The sequence below is a fragment of the Uloborus diversus genome, chromosome 10, assembly GCF_026930045.1.
Source record: "Uloborus diversus isolate 005 chromosome 10, Udiv.v.3.1, whole genome shotgun sequence".
NCBI lineage: Eukaryota > Metazoa > Arthropoda > Arachnida > Araneae > Uloboridae > Uloborus > Uloborus diversus.
Window position 1 is genome coordinate 4,767,595 of NC_072740.1, and position 15,759 is coordinate 4,783,353.

The following is a 15,759-nucleotide window of genomic DNA, read 5'->3' on the forward strand; positions in this document are numbered from 1 at the left end:
TAAATCAGCCTTATTGTTATTTTTTTAACGTTCAAATTTTAATCGTAAGATAAAATGCTAAAAAATAAGACGCTAATACAAGTCAGGGGTACCCATTCCCCCCCCCCTCTCAAGCTCAATTGCGCAAATTCCCCTCCAAAATTTTCTCGCTTTCAACTGAGGTTAAAGGTAACACTTTTCATTGGAGGACTCCCACCCGAAATACTTTCAAAATAGTAGTTCTAAAAACATAGCTTTAAACTATCATTATCTGTGATAATGTTAGATAGAGAAGAGATTTGGGAGAGCTTAGGAAAATTTTCGAGATTGAAGTCTTAAAATTGCGATTTCAGGCTATCTAGGGTTAGGGGACCGGCAGTTTTCTGAAATTGAAGCTCTAAAATCGCAATTGTAGCCGCCCTTCGTGACATTAGGGAAAGAAGTTTTCGGAAGCACTCCCCAGAAATTTTTTTCGAGATTGAAGCCCTGAAAACCAAATTTAAGACGATCTTTAATGAATTTGACGAAAGTAGGGGAAGGAAGAGGGACACTCCACTTAAATGTTCGAACCTGTTGCTTTAGAAACGCAATTTTGATTGCTCTTCGGTAATATTAGTGGAAGGAGAAGTTCGGTGGCATTCTCCCGGCAATTTTTCGAAATTGAAACTCCAAAAAGGAAATAGCAGATTGTCTTTGACTGTGTTAAGAAGAGGGAAGGTTCAGGAGCTCTCCTCATAAATTTTTCGAAATTACAGTTCTGGAAATTCAGTTTAAGATGACTCTTAATGACAAAGAGGGGTTTTTCGGGCGTTACAATAGAGGGGCTCTCCTGGAAGTTTAAGTCGCATATCCAAAAAAAGATGAGTCGCACACAAGTTCAGAACTCGAAAATTTTCACGAATCTAATACTTGCTTAAGTTTGACCAATATTCTAGATTTACTATTTCACGATGCCGCCAGTTCAATTTGAAATTAGAGTTCTATTAATTAGCAAGCTTCAAAAAAAAGGAGGAGGTTTTGAACTCGTCGGATTGGTTTTTCCTTTGTACAATATTCCATAAATACGAAGACACCTGTACCCAGGGGCGTGCACAGGGAAGGGGGAGGGACACCTGTTGGCCCAGGCCCGAGCCTAAAGGGGGAGGGACACCTGTTGGCCCAGGCCCGAGCCTAAAGGGGGCCCAATATTTTTATAACTAAGGGTGAAATATAGGGGTAAACAATATGGAGAGGGGGGGATTTGTGATAGGCTCCAAAATTTCTGTGCACGCCCCTGCCTGTACCTATAAGGAAAATTCTTCTTTTGTTTGAAACAGTATACTTCCTCGGCGGAAAAGAATTATGTTTAAACATAAAGTTTTTTTTAATGAATTTTATTAATCAGTGCATTACTTTGTAAACATCATGTCTATTAAGTCGAGCGGATAAATAACGGTACAGATTAAAATATCCTCATCGCTTACCCAATGGATTTGAAAAGGCAAAGCTTCGGAGTTGGACCGATTTTGGGGTAAAGGATTCGGAATCTATCGTTTTCCGTTTGAACCTGAAGCACTGATCATACGAACGTGCTACAGAACTTGAAGAGAGATGCATTATAATTCCGCATAAAAAGGGAGGTTTCTCATTAGAGCATTATGGCTCGTAGGGGGCAAATAATTTAGCCATTCCGAAGGTAGTTTGATGTCTTTTTCTACGGTTACATGGGAGGTATCTATTCCTTTCCAAATCAATCATGCTTTAAATTGCAGTCAAATGACAACCACATCCGAATTAGACGATTAACTGTTCATGTTGAACGTATCCGGAATTCACGATTCTTTCGTAATGTCCAGGAAAGACATTAATAATGCTGTTATCCACCAATTGTAAATTGAAAACGTCTTCATCAAAATAGGATTCTTCCTAAATCTTTTTTGATTCAGCTGAAATTTTAAGTTAATCTTTATTTTAAACTTGACATGCTGAATGAAATATTTAGAGTATTAGATATTCATAAACACAAACACACACACGCACAAACAAGTGTTTTGACATTCTCACAAAACTATTGACAAAGCTACTGAAAAGGTGAATTGCGACAAATTAAAATACCGATTTCCACAAAATGTTCAGCTTATTTAAAGCAAAAATTACATTTAGGTAACATGATAAAAAGTGTTCATAAATTATGAATTTCCCATTCATCTTAAATCAAACAACAACTTATACATTTAGTATTGAACTTAACTAAGCAATTTTGAGTTGAAAACAAATTGAAAATCTTCATTCTGTCGAGGTAATCAATTGTTCTAGTCGAAACTATGCAATGGCGAAAAATTTGCATTAACTTAAGTCAAAGTAAAAAATAAAAAATTTGCACTTGACTGCAACTCCAGAAAAAAAAAAGCATCATCTCTTAACAGCAAGAAAAAACAAACAAGCATATTTTGCGGCCAGGGTTTTAAGACACAATTAGTGACTTCAAGAAGTGGACAGTTTGCTGAAAAACTCGCATGAGCGGCTAACGGACCATGACACTCAATTTTCATGACATCTCCATTAGTTAGAAATTCCTTGTTCACGACACAGACAGGAAATTTTAAGTAACGCTACGTGACGTCATGGTACGCCAGTATTCGTAGTGCTGCCACCTGCGCCACCGTAAGCAGAAAAATCGTGTAGAAGGAACACTATGAGACCAACGCCTTGAGGACTTGGGGGCACCCTGACCTTTGGCCCTTCATCCAGGATGTCGCTGGGTCAGCCGACGTCACGAGTATCCAGCATGTCTCGCCCCGCCTAACCCGGCCCAAATCACCACTCATATGTTTGAAGTTTAGTAAACACTGCTCAATTTGCCAGAAATCTTTTCTCGACTGAATCGAAACTTCTTCGGAATTAAGAGAGTAATATAATTTTAGTCTCAACTCGAATGACAAGTTCACAATCAACAAATTGAAAAATGTCTTCAGTAGACTCTCAAATGAACATGATCAAAAATGTGCGTATGGGTTCATGTGCACCCCGAACATAAATTTTTGGGAGAGCGGAAATTCTCAATTTGCCGAAAGAAAAAAATAAGGATATGCATAAAAAAGTACGTCTAATGAAAAGGGAATTCAGGCAATCAAGATTTGTAATCATGTACAAAACAGTTGCCGAATCGACAGACTAAAGTTGCAGAGTAAGGAAAATTTTTGGGAGGTCAACAAAGACCTCCCACCGGACCTCCCTGTACGGGTCACTCTCGAAAATATGTTGCAATTCGTAAAACCGATACCTTCACCCTCTTGCTGCGTATCTTGCGATTTCCACGGGCTCTCATGAATAAATGAAAATGAAAAAAATGTAATAAATTTATTAGCCTTTTTATTTTATGATAAACCTGTTTTTTTTTTTTTTCTTTGCATTTCAAAGTAACTTTCAAACTTCAATACTTTTCACTATCGCTTCCTGATCAATAACTCTCTTCATTTTATTCCGTGAATGCACTCCAGTGGGTTTGGATAGACACTTAGCGAGCAAATAATAGAAATTAAGTCATCACTTTGGTGCTGCAGAAGTGTAGTTTATTTGAATGTTATTTTATTTTGAAATTATGCCACGGAAGTTAGTCATCGTTCTTGTTTCAAATAAGATTCAAGTTACTAGTGCTAAGTTTCCATCACGTAGAAATATTTTATTAGCGACCTGAGAATACGCGAAGTTGAACTCGGGCTGATAATACAGTACTTCCTTAGAAAAAGATGAAACTTATATTTTAGAAGATACTTGGAAACACATCGATCCTTCAAAATTTTAACTTGTGAATCAAATACAGATATTTAAATAACATAAATTATTTAAATAAAGTCTTTTTCCTATTAAATAACATTTATTATTTTGACGATTCTCGGTAGGGTAAATTAATATTAATCTTCGACAGGAAAAAAAATAGTTTTGCTATATTAAGATTACAATATTAACTGAAACCCAGTATTGGAAAAAAAAGTTCAATGAATAAAACGTTTGTTGGCGATTTGAAAATAAGGGCATTAGAGTTGATTAGAAACAGAACAGAAGCAATTCATTGAAACTGCAACGACAGCAAGATTAAAACATTAAGTATTAGTGTATTAAGTATTAGGCCAGTGTTTTTATTTTCGATACGTTACACTTTTTTAAGTAATAAAATCGAATTATTGTAATAGGAGAAAAAAAGGTAGTCTTCCAGTTCACAATTTTCCAAATACACAAATAATTACACTTGTTAAAGCAGTGAAACTGAACAAAAATTTTCTCGGTGAAATTTAGGCTCTTGCAAAAAAACATGACAGGAGAAAAAAGTTCTTCGTTAATAGAGTTGAAAAAGTGAACCTCTTTACTTTTAGTTACAGAAAGCGATGAAATTTCCACGCTTGAATTGTCTTGAAAGGGCACGTGTACAACTTGTTTGCATTCGCTACTTACAAAATTTTTGTTGCTGCTACCGTTGAGTTATGACTACGCAATTTCCTTTCACTGAAATGCTTTCTTTTCCTAAGCTATTATTGTTTTCACTCTTTACTACCTTGTTCATGAAAGGAAGCGCTCATTTAAAGTTTTGATCTTCCATCAAAACTCATGAAAATGTAACAAATAAAAGTAAAAACACTTTTGGAATTCTGAAAATACACCGCCAGCTCAGTTATTCCATCCTAGGACTGCAGTTTCGTGCTTTTTAGCACTCATCAGCCCGGAATAGAAATCACATGAGCTGGAGGCGAAAAATCTCTGAAGGGAGCCAAGAGAGTCAAACAAACTGCTAAAAAGCACGAAACTGCAGTCCTCGGATGGAATAATTGAGCTGGCGGTGTATTTTAAGTATTTCTGCCCTTAGCCCTGGCTTTAGGGCGGTAACTTACTACAAAATACCTTAGCTTTGCCATCAATCTTTGAGTTGAACCGCGCCATTGTTGCGGTCGCTCATCTAGTTTGCTAATTCTGCATTAGCTACCAGTTTCTTTGGCTCTCTTGGCTCCCTTAAGAGATTTATCGCCTCCAGCTCATGTGATTCCTATTCCGGGCTGATGAGTGCTAAAAAGCACGAAACTGCAGTCCTCGGATGAAATAACTGAGCTGGCGGTGTATTTTAAGTATTTCTGCCTTAGTCCTGGCTTTAGGGCGGTAACTTACTACACTGCGGTACTTTTGGAGTTTTTTTCCCAAACTATCATTATATCACTTTCGTTTAAAAATTCTAGGAAAGAAGCTTCTCTTTTTCAGAATACCCCTTGTAAACACATTTCACACTACACTATTTATGGTTTAACCGGTTGGATGGGGCCTGAAAACAGCTCTGATTTTTTGACCCAGGCCAGAAACCGAGCAATAACAGGTCCGGCACCCCCAGAGGTAGTGACTCACTTGGAGGACTTACTGACCACGACATATTTAAAGGTGCCCCAGTCACCATTACCGAACACGCAGGATCTTCAATCCAGCTGGGATTGAACCCACGACCCTTCGGGCACTAATAAACAAAGTGTTGTACTAAAACATAATGTTCGGAAACGTTTCATAAAAGAATTTACGACACATTTTCTGGAACGAACTCACATTGTTTCTTAATTGATCGATTTGAAAATACAAGAAAATCTTAAGATAGGGCATTCTGTGTAAATATCATGCTACACAGCAAAACTTTGAGCTGAAACCAGTGGTTGGAAAAACTATTTTTTTTTGTAGTGAACTACTACTATAACTGCTTTGTTACAAATGTAGTTACCTACAACTACAGCTACTTTTTTTAAATGTAGCAACTACAAACGACTGTTGAAATGTAGTCGCTACTTCGCTACGTTTCAAAAAATGAGTAAATAAAGAGCATACATACTAGAGGATCTCCCACAAAAAATGAAAGTCGATTTTTCAAGACGCATACCCTCTTATATTTTTCCTCTTATGTCAAAACAATTGTGAAAAAAAGGTTCATATAATTTGAACAAAAGCAATCCGCGCCAACTTGAGTTTGAAAGTGTAAACCAGAGCTTGTATGCTAGGCCAAATCGAAAAAGCAGCTTTTTTTAGAAACTTGAAATTTTCGTTAATTCCACACTTGACCTAAAATTTATAAATTTCTTCCAAAAATTGATTTTGTTTTTCAATTTATCTTTTAAAAAATTAGGTATAAACTTAAATAAACTATCGAGTTCAAAAATGATTGGCGAACACATTTTCAGATCAACATTTGAATATTAAAAAATAATATATTTAAAATTAAAATAAAAACTTATCTTGAAAAAAATCCATATCTTTGAGCACTATGTGGGAGACTTAAATTTTGCAGGATAGCAAAAATTTCTATTTAACACTAATTACCTACTTCACTGTTTATATTTTTCAACTTGATAATTTCGCAAAATTTTCCAATAATTTTTAAAAATATGTATAAAAAATCAATTTTTTTGAAGAAAGTTATAAATTTTAGGCCAAGTGTGGAATACCTAAATGTTTTTAAAATTTTATTAAATGTTTCTTGTGTTGCATGTGGGGTGTAGGGGTAACGTTTTATCAACAGAAATTTTGAGTTTCTAAAAAAAGTTTTTTTTTTCATTTGGCCTAACATTACAAGTGCTGGTTCGCACTTTCAAACGGAAGTCGGCACTGGTTGCCGTTGTTCAAATTATATGTTTTTTTTTTTTTTTTTTTTTTTTTTACAATTGTTTTGACTTAAAAGGAAGAAATATAAGAGGGTTGCCTTGAAAAACTACTTTTGGTTTTTTAAGTCTACTTTTGGACTTGAAGAACCAACTTTTGATTTTTTGGGGACACCCTAATACACAAAGACCGTAAGATTGAGATTAAAAAAAAAGTTTAGTTTGATAAATTAGCTCATCTAAACATGGAACATTACTAAGAATGATCTATTTGTTTCTTATTTCAAAAATGTCCGTAATAATCCCCTTATATAATACTGTAATACTTGTATTTATTGTATGCCTGACTGGGCAGTTCAATACGGTATGCGCCCAAAATGTCGCGGCCAAAATGGCGCGGGACAAAATGTTGCCGGGACAAAATGTTGCCGGCCCAAAATGTCGCCGACCCAAAATATCGCCGGTCCAAAATGTCGTCGGCCCAAAATGTCGTCGGCCCAAAATGTCGCCGATCTAAAATGGCACCGATCCAAAAGCGTCGTGGCCGGTCCAAAATGTCGTTAGTCCAAAATGTCACCGGGCCAGAATGTCACTGGCCCAAAATGTCGCCGGGCCAAAAGCGTCTCCGGCCCAAAATATCGGCGGTCTAAAATTAGCTCATTCAACCGTGAAGAAAAATTTAAATGTACGATGATGCTTTTTGGCATAAAAGTTGCGAAAGAATGTTAATTGCCTTTCAAAACGAGTTGCTTGAAAAATTACAAACATTGTCTACTGATGTCTTAATTCGTAGGCGTTAACCATATTCCATAAAATAAATGGTATACAGAAAAACAAGCGTTTCCTTATTTACATTACCTTATTTCACGTGACTCACTACCTACCAATTGTAAAACGAATAGATCTGTGGCAAACGACGCGGCTAATTGATATCAAACAGCAATTTTGGAGTGGTCAAAACAAAAAGGAAGGAGAAGAAGAATTAAATAAAAGAGCCTTTTTTTTTAGCTAGTTTTGAAATTTGCTTTTTATGAAGCTTCCTGATGTAATGGAAAGTATAATTTAAAAAATAGATGTATTTTTACTTTTTCCAAATTCTTATATACATAAAGTTTTGGACCCGTGATTTTTTTTTTAAATTAGAGGAATTATACTTCTGACGTGCGCTGGATAATTCGACTTTTTTTTTAAAGGAAAATGTATGTGCGGGTGTATGCATGACCATTTTTTTTTTTTTTTTTGTTTCTACTCTACCTCAAAACCTGTTGCATAAATTTGAACGAAATTTGAAATCCGTCTGTAATTTAGGGCTTATTGGTTTTCGTCCCAAATTCCATCTAGAGGATGGAACAGTTGAACATTTCTTAGTATAAATGACTACCATATCTCAAGAAATAATAAATGATGTTTACGTTTAGTTTCACTTTCATACCAAATTTTTGTATGAATTCTTGCATTACTTCTTGAGATATAGCAGTCCTATAAAACGAGAAAAAGTATTCTGTGCGCCTTGCTTTTGGGGTGATTAAAGGCAAAAATAAATAAGCAGCTTGCTCTTTAAGATATACCTGTAGACCAAATTTTGTCTGAATCTTTGTACTACTTCTTGAGACATAATAGTGAAAAATAATGAAACAGAAATGAAAAACAAAAAAACTTTCGATTGCTCCACTCCCTGGTGTTTTTGGCCCCGGCATTTGCCACTCTGCAGCTTTCAAACATTTTATTTGATCCCGTTCATTATTTCTTGAGAAATGTCAATCACGCATGTCGATGAAAACGTTCAGTTTCTCCACTATCTTGAAAGACTTAACGCAAAAAACCACTTAGCCTTAAATTATATGTGGTACCAAATTTCGTTCGAATTCTTACAACAGGATTTGAGGTAGAGCGGCTGCAAAAAATTCGTCACACACACACCACACACACATTATCCTTCAAGGAAGGTTCAAAAGAATTCAGCGCACGTCAGAATTGAACGCTTCCAGAACGTTTTACAACTGGTAGATAGCGAGTCACAAGAAATAAGGGAACGTAAAAAAGGAAACGTGAATTTTTTTGCATACTATTTATTTGCTAAAAAACAGGCGATAGTTACGAATCAAAACGGGAGACTTTTTTAGAATTTATCAAGAAACTCATTTAGTCCACTAACGGAGACATTCATTAAAAGCAGCTACCATTCATAATAAACAGCATTTTTGTACATTTACAATTTTCGTAGCAATTGAATGAGCCAATTTTGAACCGGGTACATCCTTTTGAACCGGCGACATTTTGAACCGACGACATTTTGGACCAGTGACGTTTTAGACCGGTGACATTTTAGACAGGCGACATTTTGGACCGGCGACATTTTGGACCAGTGACGTTTTAGACCGGTGACATTTTAGACCGGTGACATTTTAGACAGGCGACATTCTGTCCCGGCGACATTTTGACCCCAAACCGTTCAATACCATCCTCTTCTATATCATTTACAGTAACTTTCTTTATTTGGTGAATATTGTAAAAGCACTTATTTTAGCGAGACTTTAATTTTCGTTAGTTTCGTGTGTCCGCCGTAATTACGAAAATTTAGGCCTCGCGAAATATTTCTGTTTTTCAACTTTCGTCTGTTCATATTAAATTCACAAAATTTCTAACTCGTGAAATCACCGATATCTCCATTTTCGCGAAAAATTAGTGCTTTTACCGTATTGGAACAGTAATCTCTTTGAAATACACTGGTGTGCAAAAATTAAGGACGAGACGGTTTTTTCAATATAACTTTGTACAAAAGCTTTCCAAATCAATACATTTAATACCGTAAGATCCCCAATACGTAAGGACATGGGTAATGTAAGCAACACTTACTAAAAGAGAAATCAGAGGGATAAAAAGAAGCTTTATTGAAAAAGTAGCATAGAGCGCAATGCGACTAAAGGCCGAAACATCCCTGTGATGGGTGTCCAGCAAGAAACATCCAGTCTTTAGTAGGGGATATGATCTCCCCCGACTGCTAGGCAGGTTTCACAGCGTCTGCCCATGCTGAGAATGAGGGTGTCGTCTAACAGATTGAGTATTCGCCATTTCTCGCTGAGGCAGCAACTCGGTGTGATTTTAACTGCTATACGGCGTGCAATCTCTTTGCCAGAAATACTGATCTTACACCGACAACATGCTTCATACTACTCAGACACTCCCCCATTACGTCTGCCTGCATATCTGCGCATGTGCTACCGTACATCACCTTACTTAATCTCCTGACTGGTCTTTCTGTCCGCTCTGCCTCTTCGTTCAGCTGATATGCTAATTTTTCGACTTCGTCCTTAATTTTTGCACACCAGTGTATAAAACGCTCATCTACGGGACATTCTCGGCAGCCAGAAAAAAACAAGAGAGTTACTAAATTGGCAGTTATAACTTATTCATATACTTTTCTTTTTAAGTAAAGCTCGGCACTATTCAATATAAATACTTACAAAATATGAAAATTACGATGGCAAACAAACTAATGGCGTCAAACTGATAGAACGTATGACGTCAAAATTATATGCCTGAGGTCAACTCGTATTGTTATGAGTCTTGTTTCTCATTGCATCCGTTGATGTACTTGTGTAAAATATGAGATAATCAAATTGGTTTGAACCTGATTCTTTTTTTTTATAAGTAGTTTCCAGAAATCGCTACAAAATTACTATTTTTTTTTTTTATATCGAACTACTCACTACGCTCCTTAAAAAAAACATAGTGCGCTACACTACAAAATACTAAAAAATGTAGCTACTTGTAACGCGCTACTTCCAACTTCCAACCACCGGATAAAACTAACCATTTCATATAGAGTCTATAATATAAAGTGCAATCTGTGCTAAGTCGTCAGCATATACTTCATTTTGTCTTCAACATTTTTAGTTTGGAGATCACATTTTGTTAAAACATTTGCTGTGATCAACAATTTTATCCTTCAAATATTGACAATTATCAATGAGTACTGTACTGAAACGTTAACGAAAAATTAAAAACATGAATGTTTCTGCGACCTACATTTTTATCTCCCCGATAATGACAAACATTTACGTATATCTTGTTGAAACATTAACGAAAAAGAAAGGATTTTGCTATCTACATTTTTATCTTCCCAATATTGACAAAGCGTCCATGTCTGAGTTTGAGTGTGACGAGTTGAATGATGTCCACCCTTTTTCCCATCAATGTGTCTCAGTGGGGCATCATTTAGTTCGCTGCGGGACACAGACGTAACTAGGAAAATCAACGAGGGCAATTATCCATTGACCTGGGACCCCAACTGTGGCCTCAGTGGGATTGCTTGAAGCTTTTTTCCAGAGAAATATGACCTTACCTTATCGAAAATGCCAATCAAATGAATGACGAAAAACCTTTTGTGCCTGACTATTCCAAATCATTTATTTCCGGGTGCCTGTCTGCTCATTTGAATTGGAAATGCATTCCTCACATATATGTTTTACCCTTCGATACTATCAATTGAATCCCAAACTTTAAGCATAACACCCTCAATAAAATAAAGAATTAAACAAAAATAAGTGAGTAGCGATAAAATCTGCTCTTTGTGCATAAATAGTAAGTCTTCATTTTCCTTTCTTTTTTAGTTATTTGAGGTCATTCCAGTATAAACTGGAACAAAATATTTTATGAATACTAGCCACTTAAGACCACGTAATCTGAAATTATAGTAAACCTCAAATGAATGTGATATATCAGCCGTTGAGAGCAGAAGTGGTGTGAAATGAAAAGAACAAGATTTGAGCCATTAAATGGTTTAGCAGTATTTTTTAACAGTCTAGCAGCACTTTATTTTTGCTCAAAACACTACCGCTGTTCCATTTTATTATTATTGTCTATATCAGCAAATGGTTGAACCTAGACTTGCATTAATTCTGCATAAAGTTGAATGAGGTTATAATGAATTTCTGATGATAAAAATACAAATTATAAAACAGTTGACTTACACTGTTTCTGTTCTCGACGGCTCATGTAACAAATGTTTAAGATTTTGATTAAAGTTTTCAAATGGAAACGGAATCGGGTTTGAGTAGCGGCACCTTTTTATTTTGAGTCCTTCCGAATCTTCTCAGTCGCATTTTTTAATTATTATTTTGTAATCATTTAGCGCATATCGCCCGCGTTTTCCATATCATTATATAAACGTCATTAAATGAACAAAATTACAATACTAAGAAAAAGGATTGTACCAAAACGTCAGCGCAAAACTTCCGAAAGGAAGGAAATTCAGTTGAAAAAATATATATTAAAATTTTGCATCATTTTTCACTATTATTTTTATACACTGAAATTCTTCAGAAGTTTTTGAATACGTTTCTAATTTATTTCCTAATAATTCCCTTGTATTTCAAGACAGATAAAGATGATTATAAGTTGTTCCTTTTCACCCCAAGCAAAGAGAAACAAGGTACAAAACTTTATAAAGGAGTAATGAAACATAAATCATTGTGCTTCTCCAAATTGACAGCACGATCATCCTTTTTTTTTTTCTTTTTTTGATCGAATGATTGTTACTCTTCTGAAGACCATAAATTGTGTATTACCGTTAAACGAAATTACATTCTTAACTTTTCATTTTTCTTCTTTGTTTATAAGGGTCCAGACGCCATCAATGTACGAAGTATTTATATATTTATTTTTAATACGTCTACCTATTTTCTTTAAGCAAATGATTCACATTAAAATTCCTCAAGTTAAAATTTTTAACTTTAAAGGGCTTCCTCGCACGACCTTAGGTTCGGATAAAACTGAGTGAAGTGATAGTATTCCATGTGTGTAGATTCCCCGAAATATCCCCTAAGAAATATTTTCGTTCAATGCCAAAGAATAGCGGAGATATACGTACTCTAAACTCACCACGTAGTACTTTTATATATAAGGCAGTGAGAAAAAAAGAAATGTAAGTGATGAAACTGAAATTCTGAAGATAATCAGTACAAGCAATAGGTGGACATCTCCGTTTTAGGGCTGTACTGGTAGCCCTGAAAAGTACTGCATGGTATAGAGCATGATTTAGAAACAAAAATTAACGAAAGCGTTAACTATGACTTCAAACGCATTTTTCTCATAACGATAAATCGTCCACTTAAATCCATTTGAAAAAGGATGTAAGTGCCAAAATTAAAAATTTGGAGATAATTATTACAAATGATAGAAGAACATCTCCTCTGTTTTAGGGCAAGTGATGTTATTAGCAGCTCTGGTGGGTGCGGCTATACAATATGCTTTAGAAAAAAAATTCAATGAAAGCCTACCTAGGATATGAGTTTTACACGCGCTTTACTCGAACCTTTAAAAAGTCTACCTATATCCTTTTGCTTCTCACTGTCTCACGTGTTAAATCACAAATGCAGAAGCGCTCAGGGCGGTCATTCCAAGCTCGTCAGCTTGCGAGATCGAGATTCTCGCTCACGTGATCGGGTGTGACGTGGAAAAGTCGCAAAGTAGCATTCTAATCTAATCGAATCTAGCCGCAAGATAAGTTCGAGTAGATTAGAATGCTACTTTGCGACATTTCTACGTCTCAACCGATTACGTGAGCGAGAATCTCGATCTCGCAAGCTGACGAGCTTGGAATAAACGCCCAAGTCTCGTTACTCCCGTGGCGCGAGTTCGAAACTTGCAAGCCGTTTTTTTTGGTTACTCCTAGTTATTTTATTATTTATAAAAAATAAAATGTGTGCTTCTTTTTTATTCTTCAATATTGCTATTGCTTTAATTATCCGCAAATTTTTATTTAAATTAGTGTCTGCTGTGAATTATGAAAATTAGTTTCAAATTATTAAACCACTATACTGAAACTAATTTTTAACTGTAACTATATTTTTTCTCTGCAGAAGTTATACAAAAGGGTATAAAAAGCAAGAAAAAGAACAACGGTATATGCACTGATTTGGGAAAGAATGCAAGTAGAATGAACGAATATGAAACAGATTAAAAATTTTACTTACAATGACGCTTGCTTTATCCTTTGCAGGGAAAGATATGCTGACGAACTGGTTCTTGGAATTCTGTCTAGAGAAAGCGGAGAATGCTCATCAGCACTACTGCTGGTGTCTGAAATGAAAAATGCTGTACATTAGAATAACATGTGCATTCACAACATTTTTACACATTTATGTAGCCTTGGGCAGGTAATCGGCAGCATCTACAGAAATGAGTTTTGGAGATATTTGAAGAAACAAGTTTTGAATTTCATAACTAACAATAGGAAAATGTTGGAATTAGACGTTATTTTCGCGTTTTTTTTTTCTCCAACGGAAACCAAATAAACAAACTTGTACAATAAAGCTATAAAATAGAAGAAAAAAAATGCATAAAAAAATTAAAAAGGAAAAATTTGCAGTTATTCCCCTCGGCAGCATAAAAGAAGTAACTATAGGGTTTTTTTTTCTTCACTTCATTTTCGAAAAATATTCGAGGTGTTTAGAACCAAAACCAGCTTCATCCATGAGTTTTGAAAAAAGCGTTTTTTCTATTTAAAATTTGATACTTCTGTGTCAGCTATCACACCACAAAGCGATCCAGAACAAAAACCTCTCAATCAGATCGAAAACTGTTATCCAAAACCAGTTTCACTTCAAAACCAACTTAATGCACGCATTTGCCATATTGCCACAATAAAAACGCATGATTAACACCATCAACTTTATTAATATAAAATGCTTAATCGACTCATTTTTTTGATTGTGCGGGTAGTACATGGCACAAAAGGGAGATACCACAGGAATTCAATTAGAATTGAAATACTATTTTTCACAGTATCTACATGCAAATGACAAATATTAACACAAAAAGTATTTGAATATTAGCTTTTAGTCTTTTTTTTCTGTCCCAACGCCCTAAGAAACGAATGCACAGGCTACAATTCAAGCGGAATTCCAAACTTAAATACGAGCAGATACTGATCTGCCGATATCGAGGTCCAGAGCTTTTATGTGGTTGAAATTAATCGTTATAAAATGCTTTTAGAGAGTAATCTGAATATCTGAATAAGAATTACCTTTTTTTTTAATCAAAATTTTGTTTAGCCTGCCATATAGCTGAAGTGATCTGGCAAGTTTCAATAGCAAACATTGAAATAAATTATTTGTTTTAAATCCCTCTCTTTAGTTACTGACTACACTCCACTTGCAGATTAATCTGCCAATGGAGGGTATTTAGTAACTATAGTAAAGTACTGATAGTAATTGATGTTCTTCACTAGATACTGTCCTTACTACTGATAGTAATAAAATCAATATGCGTCTACAAAAAACACTCATAGATATTCATTTTTTAAAAATCAGTATTCATTTTTGTTTTAACACCAGTAATCATGCCCTGAATCCACATAAAATAATTTAAGTCTAGAAGATGTCAGTTTACTGTGGCACTTACTTGAAATGAATGACACCTCGAAAACAACCGCGCTTTCGAGAGCCCTTGAAGCACAGCGACGTCTGGGAGATGTCATTCATTTCATGTGCCATTGCAGACTCTGATATTTTTGAGATGTCATTCATTTTGAGTGCCATAGCAGACTGACGTCTCCTAGACATGAATCCTTTCATATGCCATTGCAGAGCCTTAGACGTCAATGTATATTAAGGAAATGCTAGATACTGAAAATGATTGTGAAACTAAGTCAGGAAGTGGAAACTTAACTATAAAAACCCATTTGTCGCAGCGATACCCTTTTCTGGAAACGAATAGCATCCGTTGTTTATAGTTCCGGAGAAGCTTTGGAGAGAAAAGATTCATTTGATGGTTCTGTCATGCAAGTAATAAAGTTGAAACACAAAGATCGTGAAGAGCCCACTAATACGCCCGTAAACAACGCCCATTATGAGCCTCATGCGCGTGACAACTTCACAATGCTGGCCAATAAAAACCTCTCGAAAACACAAATCATCTCCAAGATCGGCCAGACTAAAAAGTGAATTTAAAAGGTCGAAACCTTCTTTGACTTCCCATGTGTTCAGCTGTAATCGAATCCAAAGAAGAACGCGAGTGAGGGTTTTAAACGGCACGATCTGGTGAAGATCTCCCAATCCTATCCGATGAGTGGCCTTCAATGCGCAAACAATACAGCAGCGTTACAAAACTTACGATTTACCACCACTTTCTAGGCTAGATTTGGTTTCACTTCCTTTTGCCTCCTTTTATTAACTCG

General features: G+C 35.6%; 1 protein-coding gene across 2 annotated transcripts in view; it reads right to left on the reverse strand.

Moving 5' to 3' along the window:
- Positions 1–15,759, reverse strand: part of LOC129231239 (uncharacterized) — a 165,599-nt gene that overhangs the window by 17,494 nt on the left and 132,346 nt on the right. For both annotated transcript variants that reach the window (XM_054865511.1, XM_054865512.1), the window contains exon 4: positions 13,556–13,661. In XM_054865511.1, the coding sequence (XP_054721486.1) occupies positions 13,556–13,661 (106 nt within the window). The remainder of the gene's footprint in view (positions 1–13,555; positions 13,662–15,759) is intronic.